The sequence below is a fragment of the Sphaeramia orbicularis genome, chromosome 24 (assembly GCF_902148855.1).
Source record: "Sphaeramia orbicularis chromosome 24, fSphaOr1.1, whole genome shotgun sequence".
Lineage (NCBI taxonomy): Eukaryota > Metazoa > Chordata > Actinopteri > Kurtiformes > Apogonidae > Sphaeramia > Sphaeramia orbicularis.
Window position 1 is genome coordinate 127995 of NC_043979.1, and position 27261 is coordinate 155255.

A 27261-nucleotide genomic window follows, 5' to 3' on the forward strand; every position below is an offset into this window, starting at 1 on the left:
TCAGTTTACTGTTCAGTCATATTTCAGTCCAGTTGCTGTGGTTTGTTTCCAGTTCATTTCCTTCTTCTCTGCACCACCAGCTCCTCTTTTCATGCCTTCGTCTGAACACTGTCTGAGTCTGATCCTGAAAAAGCACCTTTAAACACTCTGGTCAGTTCATTATTGATCTGTACTGTTATTTCTGTGCCTTCATTTCCATTGAACAGGCTCATAACTGTAGTTCAAATCCATGTGAACAGGCCACAGTCAGCTGGAATCATGTCAGATGTCCTTTTGAATGTGGGCTTAGTGAAAATCCTGAGGGGACAGTGTCTTCAAACCAGGACCCACATCAGCTGATGAGTCCAACAGTCCAAACCCTGACTGGATTTAGGACCCAGCTGGTCTGTGGGACTGACACAAACTGGTTTGTCTTGTGTGTCGGAACATACACAGCAGCTCCACTCTGTCCTGACATGACTCCTCCCCTGTAGATCTGACAGTTTACAGGTGGGCGGAGCCAACAGGAGGCGGATCCAGACAGCAGACAGGAAACACTGCACAGGTGAAACAGATCAGAGCTCAAACTGCTTTGACTCACTGAAACTGAACCAGTCGTTGAGACACGAAGCAGAAATGGAGCAGAAAGGAGTTCAGCTGGATCAGGAAACACTTTCCTGTTGGATCTGTTTGGATCTACTGAAGGATCTGGGGACTATTCCCTGTGGACACAGCTACTGTATGAGCTGTATTCAAACCCAGTGGGATGGAGAGGACGGGAAGAACCTCCACAGCTGCCCTCAGTGCAGACACACCTTCATACCCAGGCCTGTCCTGGTCAAAAACACCATGTTGGCAGATTTAGTGGAACAGCTGAAGAAGACTGGACTTGGAGCTGCTGCTGCTGCTGATCGCTGCTATGCTGGAGCTGAAGATGTGGTCTGTGATGTGTGCACTGGGAGGAAACTGAAAGCTGTCCAGTCCTGTCTGGTGTGTTTGGCTTCTTACTGTGACCAACACCTTCAAAGTCATTATAATGCGGCTCCGTTAAAGAAACACAAGCTGGTGGATCCGTCGGAGAAGCTCCAGGAGAACGTCTGCTCTTGTCACGATGAGGTGATGAAGATGTTCTGCTGCACTGATGGTCAGTGTATCTGTTATCTGTGCTCTGTGGAAGAACATAAAGGCCACGACACAGTGTCATCTGCAGCAGAAAGGACTGAGAGGCAGAAGGAGCTGGAGGTGAGTCGACAGAAAATCCAGCAGAGAATCAAAGACAAACAGAAAGATGTGAAGGTGCTTCAACAGGAGGCGGAGAACATCAGTCGCTGCGCTGATGAAGCAGCGGAGAAGAACCGCAAGATCCTGACCGAGCTGATCCGACTGATGGAGGAAAGAAGGAGCGATGTGGAGCGGCAGATCAGATCCAAGGAGGAAACTGAAGTGAGTCGAGTCAAAGAGCTGGAGTGGAAGCTGGAGCAGGAGATGACTGAGCTGAGGAGGAAAGACGCTGAGATGGACAAACGGGCACACACACACCAGCACAACCAGCTTTTACTCCAGTATCCATCAGTGTCCACACTCAGAGAAGATCCAGACTCATCCCACGTCCACGTCCGTCCTCAGAGTTACTTTGAGGATGTGACCACAGCTGTGTCAGAGCTCAGAGAGAAACTCCAGCTCAGTCTGACAGAAGAACGGACCAACATGGAACTGAGCATCAGTCAAACACAGGTTCTACTAGAACCAGAACCACAGACCAGAGCAGGATTCTTACTAGAACCAGAACCACAGACCAGAGCAGGATTCTTACTAGAACCAGAACCTCAGACCAGAGCAGGATTCTTACTAGAACCAGAACCACAGACCAGAGCAGGATTCTTACTAGAACCAGAACCACAGACCAGAGCAGGATTCTTACTAGAACCAGAACCACAGACCAGAACAGGATTCTTACAGTATTCATGTCGAATCACACTGGATCCAAACACAGTGAATGAAGATCTGTCACTGTCTGAGAAGAATAGAAGAGTAACATATATGAGACAAAAACAGAACTGTCCTGATCATCCAGACAGATTCAGTTTCTGGTATCAGGTCCTGAGCAGAGAGAGTCTGACTGGTCGATGTTACTGGGAGGTGGAGTGGAGGGAGGGCGTTAATGTCACAGTCGCATATAAGGATATTAAGAGAAAAGGAACCTCTAGTGAATGTAGATTTGGTTACACTGACAAATCTTGGGCTTTACATTGTGACAATAACTTTTATGTATTTCTTCATAATAGTGTCTGGTCTTCTGTCCCAGGTCCAGTTTCCTCCAGAATCGGAGTCTACCTGGATCACACAGCAGGTATTCTGTCCTTCTACAGCGTCTCTGAAACCATGACTCTGATCCACAGAGTCCAGACCACATTCACTAAACCTCTGTACGCTGGACTTTGGCTTTTGAATGTTGGATCCACTGCCCACTTTCCTAAACTCCATTAAACTCATCGTTGACTTTGATCCAGTCGATCAGATCAATCTTTTCGTATCTGTCTCGAAACCACACGACAGAAAAACAGATCAACTTTTTTTTTTTACCTGAACTCACAATCCAGATTTGGTTCCATTCAGACTTTTTTGTGAGGATTCTTATAGTCCAGTGTGTGTGACGGTCAACCAGCCAATAGTGTGTTTGTAGACCCATCTGTGATGTTCACACAGCTGTCATCAACTGAGGAGCACACAACCAGACTGATGGTGTCTGTGCTTTGGACCGAGTCAAACAAAGTGGAGCCGTTTTTCCACTTTGGACCAATTGAGTTCAAATCCACTGTTCTGTCCTGTTTCCTACAGAAGAAGCATGGACGTGGATTTGGAGACGACCGCAGAAGCGGAGATCATGAACCGACTCAGACGGAGGCGGAGCTCATGCACGGAAACCTGTTCATCTGATTGAGTTCATTCTGTTCCATCTGAGCATGTGCAAGAAAAGAGAACTGAGACAAAACACAAGTGATTTAGTCAAACATGAGCTGAAGACCAGAACAGGAAGTTGGATTCTATCGTCACTACGTATGTACAAACCCCCGAAGAAATCCAATAATGGACTGAAACACGGGTTTTCCATGATTTCTGAAGTGTATGTAAACGCATCGTATCTGATTATTCCATTTATCTGATTATTAACAGTTATTGTTTTTTTTATGGTGGTGTAAACGGGCTGAAACTGTTGGATGATCCAGTTCAATAGATAGATGTCCACCATCTTAGAAAATGGACACATTTGTCCTTAAAGCCTGAGGCGTGACTTAGTTCAATGACGTCGAAAATACTGATGTTGTAAAAATGAGAACACTGTAAGAAATGATTCATGGGGTTAGGAAGTTAAGCTTCAAATCAAGAGCTTTTTCTGCTTCAGAAATGAAGTTTGTTACATGTACACATTGTAATCATTTGATTACAGTTGTTTTATTAAGTTGGTCTAAATGAAAAATAAGGAAACAGTCTTAAGTTAGTACCATATGGGTTTTGAACAGACATTTGTGTCTTAACTTACCATAGAAGTAGATTCAGTTAGTTCATCTTAAAACTCTTTTCAGCTTCCTTTAAAAGCTGAGTACAAAGTTGATGTGCCAGACCACGCCTACCACGAGAAACGGAGGGAAGCACCGAAAGAAATGGGAGAAACACGATTTTACACCGAACTTTACTAAACTTTAAGGCTTGATAAGTAGAATTTAGCTTTGTTTTATTCACAACAGCTAATAACTATCAAATCAAACGACAAGAAATGGTTTTTACACCACACTAAAGTCTTTTCCTCAGCTAGAGGTGGGAACGTTTAAGCTAGTAACGTAAGACTTTTAGCTAATTGATGAAGGAATTTAAAAATAATCAGCAAAATGAACAAAAATAAAATTAATCACAAAATGAACAAAATAATCAACAAAATGGGAAAAAAAAATCAACAACATGAGTAAAAATGACCAATTCTGAATTTCCAGAGGGTCTCTGTCCAATGGATCAATAAAGTTCTATAGAATCTAATCAACAAATGGAGCAAAAATGAACAAAATCAACAAAATTAAGAAAGAATTCAAAAATTAAGCAATTATGCAGCAAAATACACAAAATGAGCAACAGTATGAACAAATAGGCTGGTAACGTTTAAGCTAGTAACGTCAGACTTTTAGCTAATTGCTGTAACAGTTCGTCCATAACATTAGTCTGGTTAGATTTGGTTTTACAGAAGCTGAATGGTGTTATGGTTTTTAACTGGCACTGAATTTCTGCAACAGTAGGTTTAATTATTCAAGGACTGGATAATACATGTTTTGCTCCTTTCTAATTTAAAATTGTAGTTTGCTGCATTGCATTGTGGGTATTGGGTCCATTGTTGAGATTGTTGTTATGACACAATATGTGGACCCATATGCAGCGAGTCACATATGTCAGAGGTCAAAAAAGGATTTATTTAACAAAGTTCTCAAAGTACAAAAATGGTTAACAAAAAGAGAAGCACAACGTGCTCTAAAAAGCCTAATAACTGAAAGAGAAGTACAACGTACTCTATACAAACTAAAAGCCTGAGGTAGGTAACATGAGGTTCAAGATTCAAGATACTTAACAGAGGAAGCTCTTCTCAAGATCACAGAAACGACGCACTGACAACAGACAAAGGGAGAGGGGAAGAATACAGGGTGGGGAAGCCAAATGTACACTGAACATTTAGTTGTTTTTTTCTCAGCAGACACTACGTCAGTTGTTTTGAACCCAAACATATACTGATGTCATAATCATACCTAACACTATTATCCATACCTTTTCACAAACTTTTGTCCATATGAGTAATCAGGAAAGCAAACGTCAAAGAGTGTGTGATTTGCTGAATGCACTCGTCACACCAAAGGAGATTTCCAAAATAGTTGGAGTGTCCATAAAGACTGTTTATAATGGAAAGAAGAGAATGACTATGAGCAAAACTATTACCAGAAAGTCTGGAAGATACTATTAAAGAAGAATGGGAGAAGTTGTCACCCCAATATTTGAGGAACACTTGCACAAGTTTCAGGAAGCGTGTGAAGGCAGTTATTGAGAAAGAAGGAGGACACATAGAATAAAAACATTTTCTATTATGGACATTTTCTTGTGGCAAATAAATTCTCATGACTTTCAATAAACTAACTGGTCATACACTGTCTTTCAATCCCTGCCTCAAAATATTGTAAGTTTTGCTTCCCCACCCTGTATATAGGGAAGGTAGGGATCATAAACAGGTGTGGGCATTTACATGAGGAACACCAAGGTGCAGGCAATAATGGGATTAGGCAAGACAGAGACAAGACTGACCGTGTGCAGACAACAAAAAGGAAAGCGATCATCATCACCAAAATAAAACAGGAAGAGACCAAAAACCCCTAAAAAAATCAACCTAACCGTTGACGCATGCCAAATGTGTTATTTTTCTGTGCAGGGGTTCAGCAGGGTTATGGTGTGGGTGTTCATTTGGAGTTAATGTGTGCATGCTGATGTTTATTGGCCTTTGTAATTATTTTTGTATTAAAATTGTGTGCTAATTAAATATTAACATGCAAACAGTTCAGTCTCATTGGATGCATGATGATAGAATAAACAGTTTGATCATGAAACTGGAAGATCAATGTGTAATTAGTTCAGACACACAGAAATAAGTTCGGCCTACTCACAAAACTAAGGGAACTATGTGCATGGACGTTGTTGAATAGAATAAAAATCAAACAGTAAGTCAGTGTAACTAAATGGAGTAGTTTTTACACAATTAAAATTAAGTTGATTCGACTTAATTAAGCTTATAGAGTAAAAAGCAAATCATGTTGTTTGTACTTCAGTAATAGAGTTTGCTGAACTAGAGAAGTCTTGTGGCATTTATGCAATTATGGCCAAGTTGAAATACCTGAAAAAGATTAATGGAAACTGTTCCATCAATTTTTGACGTAGAGTCAGCAGATCATTTTTTAGAGTGAAGATGTAATATTAGGAGAATGATCAGTCATCACATAATGGGGAAGTTTATGGAAAAATGAGGATTTATGCATAAAAATATGAATAAAAAGATAAAGAAACAGTTTTGTCTCTGAGTTCTAAGTCCTAAAATAAAACGTTATTTCCCGACAGATGTTAAGGGTCCATCAGGTCCATATTTGGACACCTACAGTCCAGTGGAAAAGTCCAGGTCCAACATACGACCATACAACGTCAGTGGAACTTCAGACTCTTTCCTAATTCCTCTGTCTGCTGCTGTTGTGCACCTCATTGTCCTTTTCTCTACCTTTGGGAACTTTTATTTGAGGGGGCAGGACGTTTATTGCCCCACCGGAGGTATGGGTAAACGCATTATCGCGCATAATGTGACAGGTCCGGGTCAGAGGTCATCCAATCAGAAGTTGCCACATTACAGGAAGCCCCTCCCACACCACGCCTTCTTCCCCTTTTGATCCAATGAGATGCATTTGTCACAGGGGGCGTTTCCCTGCCTTTTCCTCATCCAATGAGAAGTGTGGGCCTTGGTCTGTAGACTTTTGGCCCTGAGGTCAATAAAATAATCATTTGCGTCAGATCTGAAACCAGTCAGGTGAGGTTTACGGCGGTCACATGGGGTTCAGCTCTGTGCCGCCCTTTGGACTCAGCATGTAGTAAGATCGTTAAAGTAACACCACGGAACTTTTGCTCTCAGGGTCCCCCTAGACCACAGGTGTCAAACATGCGGCCCGGGGGCCAAATCCGGCCCGCTAGAGGGTCCAATCTGGCCCGTAGGATGGATTTGTGAAATACAAAAATTACAATGACAATATTAATAATCGAGGATGTCGAAATCATTTTAATCCACATACAGACCAATTACATCTCAAGTGGGTCAGACCAGTAAAATGCAATCCTATTAAACCTATAAATAATGAAAACAGTACATTTCCTCTTTGTTTTAGTGTAAAAAAGTAGAATTATGTGAAAATGTTTTTATTAAAAAACTGTTATTTTACAAAAAATGTGAATAACCTGAAATGTTTTAAGATAAGTAAATGCAATTTTACCAATATTCTGCCTGTTATTAAATGTTTTGTGTAAGTTGTAACGCACATGTGTAAATGAAAAACTGATAATCTGAGGCAGGATATTGTTACATTGCACTTGTTTTTCTGGAGACATTTCCAGTCCATGTTATTCAGATTTTTATAGATGTGAACATTATTATAATTTAATTTTACTTTTTCGCTGTTATTACTTTACTGGTCTGGCCCACCTGTGATCATATTGGGCTGAATGTGGAACTGAACTAAAATAACCCCTGCCCTAGAGTCAAGACGCGGTACTGTCTGTAACAACTGTCATAATATCTGTATCTCTGTAATACTCACACATTTGTTGACAAGACATTGATGAAGGTTAAACTTCATGAGGCAAGACAATGAATGTGTGTTCAACTGTGTCTTCATTTTGGGTAAGGGAGCCGTATGACGCATTTCCACTACATGGAACCAGCTCGACTCCACTCTGGTACCAGGTCCTGTTCCAGACCGTTTCCATTACAGGATACTACAGACTTTACAGTACCTGGTCGTCATAGCGATGTGGCGTGTTACTTCTGTGTCGTCTGCTCAGAGTCGCTGATAAACTCACTTGTTGCGTGTTGTCTCGTCAAACTCCTGCTGAATTTTTACGTCGGCCACCAAAGACTGAACCTCCTGGTCCGACCGTGGTGTAGTTTTACAGACTGTCCTCATGTAGATTCACCTACTGACAGATTTACTGGAAACTTCTGCATCTGTTTTTTGTAAAAGGGCGGGTCACAGAGACGACTCTGACCGATCAGTGGTCTGCAGTGTTTACACAGTGTCACCTTTTAGTTTCTGGTCCCCAGTCCTGGAACCTCAGCAGAGGTGAGACCAAAAAACTAGTACCAGGTACCAGATTCCAGGTCCTTTTTCGTAATGGAAATGCAAAAAGGCCGAGTCAAGTCGAGTCGAGCCGGTACCATGTAGTGGAAATGTGGCATAAGGCTAGCGGTCACATTGCGAGCTAAAAGAGAGGCAACCTCCCAAGTCAGATGAACGCCGTCTCTGTGAATGAGCCCAGGCTTTTCCCAGAACGCACACCCATTGTCAGTAAAGAGCACACTGCATTAAAGCGGGGTTTTCGTCAGTTAACGTCGCTGTAAATTGCTTTGGAACTTCAAATTAGTGGAAATTTAAAGTCAGCACAGAAAACTCTGCCTGGAATTGACGTGAATTCCAACCTCTGCTTAGAGAGCCTTGGCAGTGACCCCTCCCCAACCCCTTGGACGATGTGAGGTTTTCACATGTAAATGGACCTGCTGTCCAAAAACTGCGGTAAGCACATATTCAATAAATTATTAGATGTGTGCTTTTTGGGAGGGGATTTTATCAGTGTGAATTTCTTAGTTAATTCAAAACTATTCAAATAATGTATAAAGCAAAGAATAACTGACTGCCAGACAATAGTCAAGAAATGTTTAATGACAGAGAAGGAAGCTATGATTTAAGGGGAAATTTTAATTTAAAGATTCATAAAATATGCACTACGTTTAAAAGTTTCTGTATCACCATCTGTGGAGTAAAATTGTGGAACAAATTGTGTGTGGAGATAAAACAAATATCAAACATAATTCAGTTTAAAAAAAGATATAAAAAAAGATTCTTGTGAGGTCCAGTATTAAATAATGACAATGAGGCCTGTTTGTTTATGGATGATGTACTGATAAATCTGCTGGAATTAGTGAAGAAAATGGTTGAATTGTTGAGTCTGTTTGTATGACTGGACTGCCATGATCATATTGTTGGGTGTAATTCAGTTACTGCATTATGTATTTGTTATGGTTCGATGCTAAAATTAGGAAAATAGTATTGTTTGATTCTTGTACCAAGTTAGTGATAAAGGTGTAAAAGCAGTGAGGGGTTGGATTAAATAAGTTTAAACTTCTTCCTACTCCTTTTCGACCATGCAAAATTCCGACTTATATGTGCTTGGAGATAGATTCTGTTCAGTTAAATGTTTTATTTTATTTTGTTCTGTTTTATTTTATTTCTTTGCATGTTCGGAATAAATAAATAAACCAAAATCAAATCAATTGCACACTGTATGATCGTGTGGTTTTACTTGTGGAACTGATTAAAGTCATGAATGTGTCACATTGACCTGCTTGAACCTGGAGGCGTTTGTTCCCCAAAGTCACTTATTTTTGTCTTGTATTTTTTTTTTAGGAAGGTGTGCGCCGTCTGCAAAACATTAAAGGAAACAACAGACGATATGAACCGGAGAAAAGGTCAGATTTAAAAGAGCCTGGATCCATTCTGCTCTATAGAAGTACATGTATGCCTTTTCTGAACCATTTCCATGTAGTTTTCAGACTGAGGTCAAACCACAAGGAAGCAGTGACTTCTCATTTAATGGCAGCTCGAACTGCAAGTCCAGGCTTGAATGGAGTAGAAGGTGGAGTCCTGTTGATGAAGTAACGTTAATAGTTTTTTGTGTTTTACTTCTTTTTTTTTTCGTTTTTTTTTTTTTTTTTTTAATTCTCTTTTTATTGAAAGAATTCAGATTTTTTTTCATACATTGAAAAAACAAATACACAAACTATTCACATCCAGAGAGTGAGTGTAAAAAAAAAAAAAAAAAAAAAAACATTTACAGCAGCTCATCATGGTCCTGGCATACAGGATCTCAAAGTAAAAAATCAACGCATAAATAAAGATAAACAAAAACATATTTCCTTCAGAGGATTTTTGGGTTCATATTCATGCATTCATCTCAGCAAAATCAGATCTCAAAGGCTTCACATATCTCACCCATCCCTCCCAGTGTTGCACAAAAACATCCATCTTCAAATTGACAGTGAAAGTTATTCTTCCCATCCTATAAATTCCCATGGATATGTCTGTCCAATTATTTATTGTCAGTTCTTCTTGTGTCATCCATCGTTCAGTTATTTCTTTTTTTCCTGCAGCAGTAATATGCTGAATAAGTATCTGTTTATGTTTTTGACCTCTGGACAAATGCATCCCAAATACACTGTTTTGAAATCCAAAGGTAAGTACAGTACAGGCCAAAAGTTTGGACACACCTTCTCATTCTTCACATTTTCTTTATTTTCATGACTATTTACATTGTAGATTCTCACTGAAGGCATCAAAACTATGAATGAACACATGTGGAATTATGTACTTAACAAAAAAGTGTGAAATAACTGAAAACATCTCTTATATTCTAGTTTCTTCAAAGTATCCACCCTTAGCTCTGATGACTGCCTTGCACACCCTTGGCATTCTCTTGATGAGCTTCCAGAGGTAGTCACCTGAAATGGTTTCCACTTCATAGCTGTGCCTTGTCAGGGTTACTTAGTGGAATTTCTTGCCTTATTGATGGGGTTGGGACCATCAGTTGTGTTGTGCAGAAGTCAGGTTGATGCACAGCTGACAGCCCTATTGGACAACTGTTAGAATGCATATTATGGCGAGAACCAATCAGCTAAGTAAAGACAAACGAGTGGCCATCATTACTTTAAGAAATGAAGGTCAGTCAGTCTAGAACATTTCAAAAACTTTGAATGTGTCCCCAAGTGCAGTCGCAAAAACCATCAAGCGCTCCAACCAAACTGGCTCACATGAGGACCGCCCCAGGAAAGGAAGACCAAGAGTCACCTCTGATGCTGAAGATAAGTTCATCTGAGTCACCAGCCTCAGAAATCGCAAATTAACAGCAGCTCAGATTAGAGACCAGATGAATACCACACAGAGCTCTAGCAGCAGACACATCTCTACAACAACTGTTAAGAGGAGACTGCGTGAATCAGGCCTTCATGGTCAAACAGCTGCTAGGAAACCACTGCTCAGGAGAGGCAACAAACACAGGAGATTTATTTGGGCCAAGAAACCCAAGGAATGGACATTAGACCAGTGGAAATCTGTGCTTTGGTCTGATGAGTCCAAATTTCAGATCTTTGGATCCAACCGCCGTGTCTTTGTGCGACGCAGAAAAGGTGAACGGATGGATGCTACATGCCTGGTTCCCACCGTGAAGCATGGAGGGGGAGGTGTGATGGTGTGGGGGTGCTTTGCTGGTGACGCTGTTGGGGATTTATTCAAGATTGAAGGCAACCTGAATCAGCATGGCTACCACAGCATCCTGAAGTGACATGCCATTCCATCCGGTCTGCGTTTAGTTGGACCATCATTTATGTTTCAACAGGACAATGACCCCAAACACACCTCCAGGCTGTGTGAGGGATATTTGACCAAGAAGGAGAGTGATGGAATGCTGCGCCAGATGACCTGGCCTCCACAGTCACCGGACCTGAACCCGATCGAGATGGTTTGGGGTGAGCTGGACCGCAGAGTGAAGGCAAAAGGGCCAACAAGTGCTAAGCATCTGTGGGAACTTCTTCAAGACTGTTAGGAAACCATTTCAGGTGACTACCTCTGGAAGCTCATCAAGAGAATGGCAAGAGTGTGCAAAACAGTCATCAGAGCTAAGAGTGGATACTTTGAAGAGACTAGAATATAAGAGATGTTTTCAGTTATTTCACACTTTTTTGTTAAGTACATAATTCCACATGTGTTCATTCATAGTTTTGATGCCTTCAGTGAGAATCTACAATGAAAATAGTCATGAAAATAAAGAAAATGCAAAGAATGAGAAGGTGTGTCCAAACTTTTGGCCTGTACTGTATGTATTAAGGATGATTTCTATGGCTTTATGTATTTCTTTCCAATAATGGTTAATTTTGGGGCATTCCCAGAATATGTGGAAATGATGTGCAGTGTGGCAGCTACAGTTTCCCCAGCATTGTGAATTCCCATTTGTATAGTGTGACTTATGGCTAGGGGTAATAAAGAAACCAGTTGCGTTTTTCCAACAGAATTCTTTCCAAAAGTGAGACTTTGTACTTTTCTATTGAAATTGGCAGATGTTTTGCCATTCTACTTCTTTATTGTTATAATCCCATGCATCTATTTTTTTTTATTCTTCCTAACTTGTATATTTTCATTCCAGTGGCCTGTAAGACATAATGAAACAGTCCGATGGAACTGCACATACAACCAAACAGATGTAACAGTCCAGGCAGAAGCCATGAAAGTTTCAGCCCACAGCAGATGGAGAATAAAGACACTAAGACTTATAAGAATCTGTATTTAATCTGAATGTGTCACAAACACCACACTCTACTACTCTGTTAGCTTCACAGTGCAGCACTGATGGTGCTTCTGTCTGTGCAGCAGCTGGAGGCAAAAGAGGCTGAACTGGCCAACAAGGAGGGGGGGTCACAGCTGATATGACGTCCGATGAAGAAGATGGTACTGCTGATGGGACATCTGGGTGGACTGTAAGGCAGGGGTGTCAAACTGGTTTTAGTTCAGGTCCACATTCACCCCATTCTGATTCCGTTAAATGTCCTTTATGTCTGTTTCTGGACCAACTCCTCCAGATTCAACCCCATCAGCTCCATCCTCTCTTCTCTCCACTGGCTCCCAGTCCACCATCGTATTGATTTTAAAATTTTAATGTTTGTTTTTAAAGCTTTAAATGGTCTGGCTGCTCCCTGTTTATCTGAGATGTGAACAGTTCACTGCCCCACCAGAGCCCTCCCATCGTCCTCAGATGGTTCTGGGTGTCCCCAGGTCCACATACAAACAGTGGGCTGGTCGTCCATTTGCTGTTGCCGCTCCTAAACTGTGGAACTCGTTTCCTCCTGACCTGTGAGTCCTCACAGACCTGAACCTGTTCAAGTCCAGGTTCAAGACTCACCTGTTCAGACTGACTTTAACCCTTAGGTTTTAGACTCACCTGTTCAGACTGGCTTTAACCCTTAGGTTTTAGACTCACCTGTTTAGACTGACTTTAACCCTTAGGTTTTAGACTCACCTGTTCAGACTGGCTTTAACCCTTAGGTTTTAGACTCACCTGTTCAGACTGGCTTTAACCCTTAGGTTTTAGACTCACCTGTTCAGACTGACTTTAACCCTTAGGTTTTAGACTCACCTGTTCAGACTGACTTTAACCCTTAGGTTTTAGACTCACCTGTTCAGACTGACTTTAACCCTTAGGTTTTAGACTCACCTGTTCAGACTGACTTTAACCCTTAGGTTTTAGACTCACCTGTTCAGACTGACTTTAACCCTTAGGTTTTAGACTCACCTGTTTAGACTGACTTTAACCCTTAGGTTTTAGACTCACCTGTTCAGACTGACTTTAACCCTTAGGTTTTAGACTCAGCTGTTCAGACTGACTTTAACCCTTAGGTTTTAGACTCACCTGTTCAGACTGACTTTAACCCTTAGGTTTTAGACTCACCTGTTCAGACTGACTTTAACCCTTAGGTTTTAGACTCACCTGTTCAGACTGACTTTAACCCTTAGGTTTTAGACTCAGCTGTTCAGACTGACTTTAACCCTTAGGTTTTAGACTCAGCTGTTCAGACTGACTTTAACCCTTAGGTTTTAGACTCACCTGTTCAGACTGACTTTAACCCTTAGGTTTTAGACTCACCTGTTCAGACTGACTTTAACCCTTAGGTTTTAGACTCACCTGTTCAGACTGACTTTAACCCTTAGGTTTTAGACTCACCTGTTCAGACTGACTTTAACCCTTAGGTTTTAGACTCACCTGTTCAGACTGACTTTAACCCTTAGGTTTTAGACACCTGTTCAGACTGGCTTTAACCCTTAGGTTTTAGACTCACCTGTTCAGACTGACTTTAACCCTTAGGTTTTAGACACCTGTTTAGACTGGCTTTAACCCTTAGGTTTTAGACTCACCTGTTCAGACTGACTTTAACCCTTAGGTTTTAGACTCAGCTGTTCAGACTGACTTTAACCCTTAGGTTTTAGACTCAGCTGTTCAGACTGGCTTTAACCCTTAGGTTTTAGACTCACCTGTTCAGACTGACTTTAACCCTTAGGTTTTAGACTCACCTGTTCAGACTGACTTTAACCCTTAAGTTTTAGACTCACCTGTTCAGACTGACTTTAACCCTTAGGTTTTAGACTCACCTGTTCAGACTGACTTTAACCCTTAGGTTTTAGACTCACCTGTTCAGACTGACTTTAACCCTTAGGTTTTAGACTCACCTGTTCAGACTGGCTTTAACCCTTAGGTTTTAGACTCACCTGTTCAGACTGACTTTAACCCTTAGGTTTTAGACTCAGCTGTTCAGAGCAGCTTTAACCCTTAGGTTTTAGACTCACCTGTTCAGACTGACTTTAACCCTTAGGTTTTAGACTCACCTGTTCAGACTGGCTTTAACCCTTAGGTTTTAGACTCACCTGTTCAGACTGACTTTAACCCTTAGGTTTTAGACTCAGCTGTTCAGAGCAGCTTTAACCCTTAGGTTTTAGACTCACCTGTTTAGACTGACTTTAACCCTTAGGTTTTAGACTCACCTGTTCAGACTGACTTTAACCCTTAGGTTTTAGACTCACCTGTTCAGACTGACTTTAACCCTTAGGTTTTAGACTCACCTGTTTAGACTGACTTTAACCCTTAGGTTTTAGACTCACCTGTTCAGACTGACTTTAACCCTTAGGTTTTAGACTCAGCTGTTCAGACTGACTTTAACCCTTAGGTTTTAGACTCACCTGTTCAGACTGACTTTAACCCTTAGGTTTTAGACTCACCTGTTCAGACTGGCTTTAACCCTTAGGTTTTAGACTCACCTGTTCAGACTGACTTTAACCCTTAGGTTTTAGACTCACCTGTTCAGACTGACTTTAACCCTTAGGTTTTAGACTCAGCTGTTCAGACTGACTTTAACCCTTAGGTTTTAGACTCACCTGTTTAGACTGACTTTAACCCTTAGGTTTTAGACTCACCTGTTCAGACTGACTTTAACCCTTAGGTTTTAGACTCACCTGTTCAGACTGGCTTTAACCCTTAGGTTTTAGACTCAGCTGTTCAGACTGACTTTAACCCTTAGGTTTTAGACTCACCTGTTCAGACTGACTTTAACCCTTAGGTTTTAGACTCACCTGTTCAGACTGACTTTAACCCTTAGGTTTTAGACTCAGCTGTTCAGACTGACTTTAACCCTTAGGTTTTAGACTCACCTGTTCAGACTGACTTTAACCCTTAAGTTTTAGACTCACCTGTTCAGACTGACTTTAACCCTTAGGTTTTAGACTCACCTGTTCAGACTGACTTTAACCCTTAGGTTTTAGACTCACCTGTTCAGACTGACTTTAACCCTTAGGTTTTAGACTCACCTGTTCAGACTGGCTTTAACCCTTAGGTTTTAGACTCACCTGTTCAGACTGACTTTAACCCTTAGGTTTTAGACTCAGCTGTTCAGAGCAGCTTTAACCCTTAGGTTTTAGACTCACCTGTTCAGACTGACTTTAACCCTTAGGTTTTAGACTCACCTGTTCAGACTGGCTTTAACCCTTAGGTTTTAGACTCACCTGTTCAGACTGACTTTAACCCTTAGGTTTTAGACTCAGCTGTTCAGAGCAGCTTTAACCCTTAGGTTTTAGACTCACCTGTTTAGACTGACTTTAACCCTTAGGTTTTAGACTCACCTGTTTAGACTGACTTTAACCCTTAGGTTTTAGACTCACCTGTTCAGACCGACTTTAACCCTTAGGTTTTAGACTCACCTGTTCAGACTGACTTTAACCCTTAGGTTTTAGACTCACCTGTTCAGACTGGCTTTAACCCTTAGGTTTTAGACTCAGCTGTTCAGACTGACTTTAACCCTTAGGTTTTAGACTCACCTGTTCAGACTGACTTTAACCCTTAGGTTTTAGACTCACCTGTTCAGACTGACTTTAACCCTTAGGTTTTAGACTCACCTGTTCAGACTGACTTTAACCCTTAGGTTTTAGACTCAGCTGTTCAGACTGACTTTAACCCTTAGGTTTTAGACTCAGCTGTTCAGACTGGCTTTAACCCTTAGGTTTTAGACTCAGCTGTTCAGACTGACTTTAACCCTTAGGTTTTAGACTCACCTGTTCAGACTGACTTTAACCCTTAGGTTTTAGACTCACCTGTTCAGACTGACTTTAACCCTTAGGTTTTAGACTCACCTGTTCAGACTGACTTTAACCCTTAGGTTTTAGACTCACCTGTTCAGACTGACTTTAACCCTTAGGTTTTAGACTCACCTGTTCAGACTGACTTTAACCCTTAGGTTTTAGACTCACCTGTTCAGACTGACTTTAACCCTTAGGTTTTAGACTCACCTGTTCAGACTGGCTTTAACCCTTAGGTTTTAGACTCAGCTGTTCAGACTGACTTTAACCCTTAGGTTTTAGACTCAGCTGTTCAGACTGACTTTAACCCTTAGGTTTTAGACTCACCTGTTCAGACTGACTTTAACCCTTAGGTTTTAGACTCACCTGTTCAGACTGACTTTAACCCTTAGGTTTTAGACTCACCTGTTCAGACTGACTTTAACCCTTAGGTTTTAGACTCACCTGTTCAGACTGACTTTAACCCTTAGGTTTTAGACTCACCTGTTCAGACTGACTTTAACCCTTAGGTTTTAGACTCACCTGTTTAGACTGACTTTAACCCTTAGGTTTTAGACTCACCTGTTCAGACTGGCTTTAACCCTTAGGTTTTAGACTCACCTGTTCAGACTGACTTTAACCCTTAGGTTTTAGACTCAGCTGTTCAGACTGACTTTAACCCTTAGGTTTTAGACTCACCTGTTCAGACTGACTTTAACCCTTAGGTTTTAGACTCACCTGTTCAGACTGACTTTAACCCTTAGGTTTTAGACTCACCTGTTCAGACTGACTTTAACCCTTAGGTTTTAGACTCACCTGTTCAGACTGACTTTAACCCTTAGGTTTTAGACTCACCTGTTCAGACTGACTTTAACCCTTAGGTTTTAGACTCAGCTGTTCAGACTGACTTTAACCCTTAGGTTTTAGACTCACCTGTTCAGACTGACTTTAACCCTTAGGTTTTAGACTCAGCTGTTCAGACTGACTTTAACACTTAGGTTTTAGACTCAGCTGTTCAGACTGACTTTAACCCTTAGGTTTTAGACTCAGCTGTTCAGACTGACTTTAACCCTTAGGTTTTAGACTCAGCTGTTCAGACTGACTTTAACCCTTAAGTTTTAGACTCACCTGTTCAGACTGGCTTTAACCCTTAGGTTTTAGACTCACCTGTTCAGACTGGCTTTAACCCTTAGGTTTTAGACTCACCTGTTCAGACTGACTTTAACCCTTAGGTTTTAGACTCAGCTGTTCAGAGCAGCTTTAACCCTTAGGTTTTAGACTCACCTGTTCAGACTGACTTTAACCCTTAGGTTTTAGACTCACCTGTTGAGACTGGCTTTAACCCTTAGGTTTTAGACTCACCTGTTCAGACTGACTTTAACCCTTAGGTTTTAGACTCAGCTGTTCAGAGCAGCTTTAACCCTTAGGTTTTAGACTCACCTGTTCAGACTGACTTTAACCCTTAGGTTTTAGACTCACCTGTTCAGACTGACTTTAACCCTTAGGTTTTAGACTCACCTGTTCAGACTGACTTTAACCCTTAGGTTTTAGACTCACCTGTTCAGACTGACTTTAACCCTTAGGTTTTAGACTCAGCTGTTCAGACTGGCTTTAACCCTTAGGTTTTAGACTCAGCTGTTCAGACTGACTTTAACCCTTAGGTTTTAGACTCACCTGTTCAGACTGACTTTAACCCTTAGGTTTTAGACTCACCTGTTCAGACTGACTTTAACCCTTAGGTTTTAGACTCACCTGTTCAGACTGACTTTAACCCTTAGGTTTTAGACTCAGCTGTTCAGACTGACTTTAACCCTTAGGTTTTAGACTCACCTGTTCAGACTGGCTTTAACCCTTAGGTTTTAGACTCACCTGTTCAGACTGACTTTAACCCTTAGGTTTTAGACTCAGCTGTTCAGACTGGCTTTAACCCTTAGGTTTTAGACTCACCTGTTCAGACTGACTTTAACCCTTAGGTTTTAGACTCAGCTGTTCAGACTGACTTTAACCCTTAGGTTTTAGACTCAGCTGTTCAGACTGACTTTAACCCTTAGGTTTTAGACTCAGCTGTTCAGACTGACTTTAACCCTTAGGTTTTAGACTCACCTGTTCAGACTGACTTTAACCCTTAGGTTTTAGACTCAGCTGTTCAGACTGACTTTAACCCTTAGGTTTTAGACTCAGCTGTTCAGACTGACTTTAACCCTTAGGTTTTAGACTCACCTGTTCAGACTGACTTTAACCCTTAGGTTTTAGACTCAGCTGTTCAGACTGGCTTTAACCCTTAGGTTTTAGACTCACCTGTTCAGACTGACTTTAACCCTTAGGTTTTAGACTCACCTGTTCAGACTGACTTTAACCCTTAGGTTTTAGACTCACCTGTTCAGACTGACTTTAACCCTTAGGTTTTAGACTCAGCTGTTCAGACTGACTTTAACCCTTAGGTTTTAGACTCACCTGTTCAGACTGGCTTTAACCCTTAGGTTTTAGACTCAGCTGTTCAGACTGACTTTAACCCTTAGGTTTTAGACTCACCTGTTCAGACTGACTTTAACCCTTAGGTTTTAGACTCACCTGTTCAGACTGACTTTAACCCTTAGGTTTTAGACTCACCTGTTCAGACTGACTTTAACCCTTAGGTTTTAGACTCACCTGTTAAGACTGGCTTTAACCCTTAGGTTTTAGACTCACCTGTTCAGACTGACTTTAACCCTTAGGTTTTAGACTCACCTGTTCAGACTGACTTTAACCCTTAGGTTTTAGACTCACCTGTTCAGACTGACTTTAACCCTTAGGTTTTAGACTCACCTGTTCAGACTGACTTTAACCCTTAGGTTTTAGACTCACCTGTTCAGACTGGCTTTAACCCTTAGGTTTTAGACTCACCTGTTCAGACTGACTTTAACCCTTAGGTTTTAGACTCACCTGTTCAGACTGACTTTAACCCTTAGGTTTTAGACTCACCTGTTCAGACTGACTTTAACCCTTAGGTTTTAGACACCTGTTCAGACTGGCTTTAACCCTTAGGTTTTAGACTCACCTGTTCAGACTGACTTTAACCCTTAGGTTTTAGACTCACCTGTTCAGACTGACTTTAACCCTTAGGTTTTAGACTCACCTGTTCAGACTGACTTTAACCCTTAGGTTTTAGACTCACCTGTTCAGACTGACTTTAACCCTTAGGTTTTAGACTCACCTGTTCAGACTGACTTTAACCCTTAGGTTTTAGACACCTGTTCAGACTGGCTTTAACCCTTAGGTTTTAGACTCACCTGTTCAGACTGACTTTAACCCTTAGGTTTTAGACTCACCTGTTCAGACTGGCTTTAACCCTTAGGTTTTAGACTCACCTGTTCAGACTGACTTTAACCCTTAGGTTTTAGACTCACCTGTTCAGACTGACTTTAACCCTTAGGTTTTAGACTCAGCTGTTCAGACTGACTTTAACCCTTAGGTTTTAGACTCAGCTGTTCAGACTGGCTTTAACCCTTAGGTTTTAGACTCACCTGTTCAGACTGACTTTAACCCTTAGGTTTTAGACTCACCTGTTCAGACTGACTTTAACCCTTAAGTTTTAGACTCACCTGTTCAGACTGACTTTAACCCTTAGGTTTTAGACTCACCTGTTCAGACTGACTTTAACCCTTAGGTTTTAGACTCACCTGTTCAGACTGACTTTAACCCTTAGGTTTTAGACTCACCTGTTCAGACTGGCTTTAACCCTTAGGTTTTAGACTCACCTGTTCAGACTGACTTTAACCCTTAGGTTTTAGACTCAGCTGTTCAGAGCAGCTTTAACCCTTAGGTTTTAGACTCACCTGTTCAGACTGACTTTAACCCTTAGGTTTTAGACTCACCTGTTCAGACTGACTTTAACCCTTAGGTTTTAGACTCACCTGTTCAGACTGACTTTAACCCTTAGGTTTAGACTCACCTGTTCAGACTGACTTTAACCCTTAGGTTTTAGACTCACCTGTTTAGACTGACTTTAACCCTTAGGTTTTAGACTCACCTGTTCAGACTGACTTTAACCCTTAGGTTTTAGACTCACCTGTTCAGACTGACTTTAACCCTTAGGTTTTAGACTCACCTGTTCAGACTGACTTTAACCCTTAGGTTTTAGACTCACCTGTTCAGACTGACTTTAACCCTTAGGTTTTAGACTCACCTGTTCAGACTGGCTTTAACCCTTAGGTTTTAGACTCACCTGTTCAGACTGACTTTAACCCTTAGGTTTTAGACTCACCTGTTCAGACTGACTTTAACCCTTAGGTTTTAGACTCACCTGTTCAGACTGACTTTAACCCTTAGGTTTTAGACTCAGCTGTTCAGACTGACTTTAACCCTTAGGTTTTAGACTCAGCTGTTCAGACTGGCTTTAACCCTTAGGTTTTAGACTCACCTGTTCAGACTGACTTTAACCCTTAGGTTTTAGACTCAGCTGTTCAGACTGGCTTTAACCCTTAGGTTTTAGACTCACCTGTTCAGACTGACTTTAACCCTTAGGTTTTAGACTCAGCTGTTCAGACTGACTTTAACCCTTAGGTTTTAGACTCACCTGTTCAGACTGACTTTAACCCTTAGGTTTTAGACTCAGCTGTTCAGACTGACTTTAACCCTTAGGTTTTAGACTCAGCTGTTCAGACTGACTTTAACCCTTAGGTTTTAGACTCAGCTGTTCAGACTGACTTTAACCCTTAGGTTTTAGACTCACCTGTTCAGACTGACTTTAACCCTTAGGTTTTAGACTCAGCTGTTCAGACTGACTTTAACCCTTAGGTTTTAGACTCACCTGTTCAGACTGGCTTTAACCCTTAGGTTTTAGACTCACCTGTTCAGACTGACTTTAACCCTTAGGTTTTAGACTCAGCTGTTCAGACTGGCTTTAACCCTTAGGTTTTAGACTCAGCTGTTCAGACTGACTTTAACCCTTAGGTTTTAGACTCAGCTGTTCAGACTGACTTTAACCCTTAGGTTTTAGACTCACCTGTTCAGACTGACTTTAACCCTTAGGTTTTAGACTCACCTGTTCAGACTGACTTTAACCCTTAGGTTTTAGACTCACCTGTTCAGACTGACTTTAACCCTTAGGTTTTAGACTCACCTGTTCAGACTGACTTTAACCCTTAGGTTTTAGACTCACCTGTTCAGACTGGCTTTAACCCTTAGGTTTTAGACTCACCTGTTCAGACTGACTTTAACCCTTAGGTTTTAGACTCACCTGTTCAGACTGACTTTAACCCTTAGGTTTTAGACTCACCTGTTCAGACTGACTTTAACCCTTAGGTTTTAGACACCTGTTCAGACTGGCTTTAACCCTTAGGTTTTAGACTCACCTGTTCAGACTGGCTTTAACCCTTAGGTTTTAGACTCACCTGTTCAGACTGACTTTAACCCTTAGGTTTTAGACTCACCTGTTCAGACTGACTTTAACCCTTAGGTTTTAGACTCACCTGTTCAGACTGACTTTAACCCTTAGGTTTTAGACTCACCTGTTCAGACTGACTTTAACCCTTAGGTTTTAGACTCACCTGTTCAGACTGACTTTAACCCTTAGGTTTTAGACTCACCTGTTCAGACTGACTTTAACCCTTAGGTTTTAGACTCACCTGTTCAGACTGACTTTAACCCTTAGGTTTTAGACTCAGCTGTTCAGACTGACTTTAACCCTTAGGTTTTAGACTCACCTGTTCAGACTGACTTTAACCCTTAGGTTTTAGACACCTGTTCAGACTGACTTTAACCCTTAGGTTTTAGACTCACCTGTTCAGACTGACTTTAACCCTTAGGTTTTAGACTCAGCTGTTCAGACTGACTTTAACCCTTAGGTTTTAGACTCACCTGTTCAGACTGACTTTAACCCTTAGGTTTTAGACTCACCTGTTCAGACTGACTTTAACCCTTAGGTTTTAGACTCACCTGTTCAGACTGACTTTAACCCTTAGGTTTTAGACTCACCTGTTCAGACTGACTTTAACCCTTAGGTTTTAGACTCACCTGTTCAGACTGACTTTAACCCTTAGGTTTTAGACACCTGTTTAGACTGGCTTTAACCCTTAGGTTTTAGACTCAGCTGTTCAGACTGACTTTAACCCTTAGCACTGACACACTGTTAGGTTTGAATCTGTCCCTTTTATCACTGTGTGTTGTGTCCTATTATTTTATGCATATTTATGGTACTTGATTAACCTGTTTTTTTATCTTATAATTTAATCATGCTTTTAGATGTAAAGCACTTTGGGCTTTGTTATGTTGTAAAGTGCTATAGAAATAAACTGATTTGATTTGATTTATTTTTTAACATGATCTTGGCAGTCGTGTTCTTTCTCAGTTGATACTGGTGGTAATGTTTTCAGTATGTGAATTATTAGCCTGTAACATGACCACTACTGTCCAATCACATGTGAGCTGTCCTTTGAAATGTCTGTGGTAACATCCAATGAGTTAAAAAAAAAAAAAAAAAAAATCCAATGGGTGTGCTGGAGCCATTTATATTATTTATTATTTTTTTGGATAATGGTAAATCAAAATAAGGCAAATGGTCACATTGATTAATGAATTATGATTAATTTCATATTGTTTTCAGCTGCTCATGCCCTCCTGGTCGGACCGTTCTCCTGTGATGAAGGACAGAGGACAGCTGGTTCAGGCTTTGGTCTGACTGTCATGAGGGAGGAGGGACAGTTTATCTACCACAAAATATACTCTAAATATGCTATATCTGCTTAAGAAGTTTTTTGTTTGATTATTGTGAAGTTGAAGTCAACCACAGAGAATATTTTTGTTGGTGAAAATAAATTTTGAATATAGAAATATCTCCACGACTGCTTATTAAGGAATTTAGTGAGTCATAGACCTCCTCATTAGACGACTCTGCTTTTTTTTATTTTTTACCCTTTTTCTTGTTGAATGCAAGAGTAGCCGTAACAGGGTGTTTCTGAGGCCAGACATGGCAGACGTCAGTAACATTCAAATGTAAATTAGGGCCGTTCACTCTCTGCTGAGGTGTTAACCCCCCACCCCACCCCTCCATATCCCCCACTTCAGATGATCCATTTCCAGCAGGTTATGGTGTAGCTGAACTTCTCTGTAAACTCATGATAATTACCTGGAATCTTTGAAGTTGGTGGGTGTTTGTAATAATCTGTTTTTTCATGCAGTTACAGGGGTTTGTACTCTGGGAGCAGAGCTGGAGTTCACCAGGTCTGATCTACAGGATGGAGCTGGTCTGGAGCTGGTCTTGGGTGGAGGTCAGAGAGGATGGTGTTCAGACCGCTGAACCACTGGAGAAGCTGTTGAACAGGACAGGAACGTCAGCTGATGAACAAATCCAGCCAAGGTTTGATCAGCCCCTGTCCTACTGGTCCTTTTCCATCTGTGTTCATCTGCCCTGTTCAGAGGAGCAGTGGAAGGAGAAGCTGAAGGCAAAACTCTGTCTGTTCTGATGGAGAAACTGAAGCTTTCTGAACCACAGAATCAATCTGAAGCAATTGTGTTGAAATGGTTCAGTGTTTCAAAGCATTTGATACAATTAAGTCTAGTGACATCTGCTGGACAAAATGATACACTGCATTCACATTAAACAAAGGCAAAGGTGGTGAAACAGTGAAGGATCTACAGAATGTGCATCTGGAAATGAGTGATTTTTGTCTTTTATAGAAAATAATAATATACTTGTGTGATTGTGCCATCATATAATACTGTATGTTTTAGATCTATGTTTTTGAAAGAGTGATAGAAATACAGAAATATACAAAATAAAAAGTGGAATGCTTGTGCAAACAGGGACTGTGACGACACTAGTTGTATGAAATGTTTGTGACAGTGGGAGGGGGATTTGGGTGTTTCAAAGATTTTATTTAAAACTAAAATCATTTCAGCTGTGTTTGGTTTCACTCTGTTCCTCTTCTTTGAGATGATTCTCCAGCTTTGGAGAAGACCCTTTCACAAACAAACAAACACACAAACTAACTAACTAATGTTTGTCTGTATGTGTGCCTAATATGTGTGTATGTATGTATGTATGTATGTATGCATGTATGTATGTATGTATGTGTATATATTTATGTATGTGTGTGCAGGTATACCTGCACATATATATTTATATACATCTAAATCCATGTATAGTGTGTGTGACTAACTCTGTGCCAGTGCAGGTTCATGTGTTGTTCTAATCTGACCTAAACCTCACGCTCACTCGTTCTAAATCACTCAAACTGTAACACAAGCAGAACTCCTCCTCTGAAAAACCCACAACCTTCTGATGGGTTGTGTCCATTTTTAAGCATTTGGAGTTTGACATCCTGCCCTTCATTCAAAGCTGCAGTGACACGTCACAGATACGGGTGTGATGTAATGAAGCTTCATTTGGGGAGTCGTGATTTTTCACCTGGTGAAGCGAGGCTTCCAAACATCTTGTCGTGATACTTCTGCTGTGAAACCCTGACACACAGTCGAGTGTCTGCTTCCAGCGAAACGTCACTAGTTTTAGCTGTTTTATTTTTGAGACTGGAATAATGAAATGATCTTTAACACAGATTATAAAGTTATTTTGAAAAATCAACTCTCTCTCCCTCCCTCCCTCTGTCTCCCTCTCTCTGTCTCTCTCTGTCTCCCTCTGTCCCCCCCCCCCCCCCCCCCCCCCCTCTCTTTCTCTGTCTCTCTCTCTCTAAATAGTCAAAGTGGTTTTTAACTCCATCTACTGGTGAAACATTATTATTATTCTGGACTAAAAACACCACAGGTCCACAAGTTCACCAAAGGAAACATGTAGGACAAACCAAAACCAGTTCAAAACATATGTATCATTATTATTATTATTATTGATATTATTATTATTATTATTATTATTATTATTATTATTATTATTATTATTATTATTATTGAATTAGTCACAGTTTTTACTCTGGGATACAAACACCACATTCATCAAACTCAGAGTCATTTCCAGCTCATTTGAGTATTTGTCACATACTTTCATTCATTTCCGTCTTATTTGCTGGACTTCATTTGTCTGTAACACCCACTGGTGCCAGTAGGAGTCCCCCAGGGCCCTGAATGAAGCTTCAGCTGTGGACCACTGTTTGACACAAAGGTCCAAAAGGCTCTGAGCTTCCAAAAGCCTGTGTTGGCCATGACTAAAGGAAAGAGGAGGGATTAAAAACAGGTGGTACCTGAAGGAGATTTTACATAGTATTACAAAACACACAAACATACACATCTATACTAAGAAAAAAAAAAAGCCCATCTATACTAAAAAAAAATACCCATCTATACTAAAAAAAAAAAAAAAAATACCCATCTAAACTAAAAAAAACATACCCATCTACACTAAAAAAAACATACCCATCTAAACTAAAAAAACCCATACCCATCTATACTAAAAAAAACATACCCATCTAAACTAAAAAAAAAACATACCCATCTAAACTAAAAAAAACATACCCATCTACACTAAAAAAAACATACCCATCTAAACTAAAAAAAAACATACCCATCTAAACTAAAAAAAACATACCCATCTACACTAAAAAAAACATACCCATCTATACTAAAAAAAACATACCCATCTAAACTAAAAAAAACCATACCCATCTATACTAAAAAAAACATACCCATCTAAACTAAAAAAAACCATACCCATCTATACTAAAAAAAACATACCCATCTAAACTAAAAAAAACATACCCATCTAAACTAAAAAAAAACATACCCATCTAAACTAAAAAAAAAAAAAAAAACCCATCTGTACTAAAAAAAACATACCCATCTAAACTAAAAAAAAAAAAAAAACCCATCTGTACTAAAAAAAAACATACCCATCTAAACTAAAAAAAAAAACATACCCATCTAAACTAAAAAAAAAAAAAACCCATCTGTACTAAAAAAAAAAAACATACCCGTCTAAACTAAAAAAAACATACCCATCTATACTAAAAAAAAACAACAACATACCCATCTATACTAAAAGAAACATACCCATCTGTACTAAAAAAAAACAACAACATACCCATCTATACTAAAAAAACCATACCCATCTGTACTAAAAAAAAAACAAAAAAAAAAACATACCCATCTATACTAAAAAAAAAAAAAAAAATACCCATCTAAACTAAAAAAAAACATACCCATCTACACTAAAAAAAACATACCCATCTAAACTAAAAAAAACCATACCCATCTATACTAAAAAAAACATACCCATCTAAACTAAAAAAAACCATACCCATCTAAACTAAAAAAAAACATACCCATCTACACTAAAAAAAACATACCCATCTAAACTAAAAAAAAAAAAACCATCTACACTAAAAAAAACATACCCATCTATACTAAAAAAACATACCCATCTAAACTAAAAAAAAAAACATACCCATCTATACTAAAAAAACATACCCATCTACACTAAAAAAAACATACCCATCTACACTAAAAAAAACATACCCATCTAAACTAAAAAAAAAAAAAAAACAACCCATCTACACTAAAAAAAACATACCCATCTATACTAAAAAACATACCCATCTAAACTAAAAAAAAACATACCCATCTATACTAAAAAAAACATACCCATCTAAACTAAAAAAAAATACCCATCTATACTAAAAAAAACATACCCATCTAAACTAAAAAAAAAACATACCCATCTAAACTAAAAAAAAAAACAAAACCCATCTGTACTAAAAAAAACATACCCATCTAAACTAAAAAAAAAACCATACCCATCTAAACTAAAAAAAACATACCCATCTAAACTAAAAAAAAAACATACCCATCTAAACTAAAAAAAATAAATACCCATCTGTACTAAAAAAAACAAACATACCCGTCTAAACTAAAAAAAAATACCCATCTATACTAAAAAAAAAACAACAACATACCCATCTATACTAAAAGAAACATACCCATCTGTACTAAAAAAAAAAAAAAAAAAAACATACCCATCTATACTAAAAAAAACATACCCATCTATACTAAAAAAAAAAACCATACCCATCTGTACTAAAAAAAAAACAAAAAAAAACATACCCATCTATACTAAAAAAAACATACCCATCTATACTAAAAAAAACATACCCATCTGTACTAAAAAAAAAACAAAAAAAAAAACATACCCATCTATACTAAAAAAAACATACCCATCTGTACTAAAAAAAAAAACATACCCATCTATACTAAAAAAAACATACCCATCTAAACTAAAAAAAATAAATACCCATCTGTACTAAAAAAAAAAAACATACCCGTCTAAACTAAAAAAAAATACCCATCTATACTAAAAAAAAAACAACAACATACCCATCTATAC

The 27261-nt window shown here is 39.6% G+C and overlaps 1 protein-coding gene across 2 annotated transcripts; it reads left to right on the forward strand.

The window, feature by feature from the left end:
- The first annotated feature begins 585 nt into the window (after positions 1-585).
- LOC115414911 (tripartite motif-containing protein 16-like) lies at positions 586-2560 on the forward strand. Of its 2 annotated transcripts, none has more exons than XM_030128274.1 (2): positions 586-1724; positions 1902-2560. In XM_030128274.1, the coding sequence occupies exons 1-2, from the start codon at positions 616-618 to the stop codon at positions 2464-2466; spliced, it is 1674 nt and encodes a 557-aa protein (XP_029984134.1). In that variant the 5' UTR covers positions 586-615; the 3' UTR covers positions 2467-2560. The 2 variants fall into 2 exon arrangements, with proteins under 2 accessions (XP_029984134.1, XP_029984133.1); XM_030128273.1 differs by having other exon boundaries at positions 586-1713; positions 2285-2496.
- The last annotated feature ends 24701 nt before the right edge of the window (positions 2561-27261 follow it).

What these genes read in the sequence shown, in the direction of transcription:
- LOC115414911 (XM_030128274.1), top strand. Translation starts at nt 616, where the DNA reads ATGGAGCAGAAAGGAGTTCAGCTGGATCAGGAAACACTTTCCTGTTGG. An exon ending in CAAACACAGGTTCTACTAGA is followed by an intron (nt 1,725 to 1,901) that starts ACCAGAACCACA and finishes AGGATTCTTACT; the next exon opens with AGAACCAGAACCACAGACCA.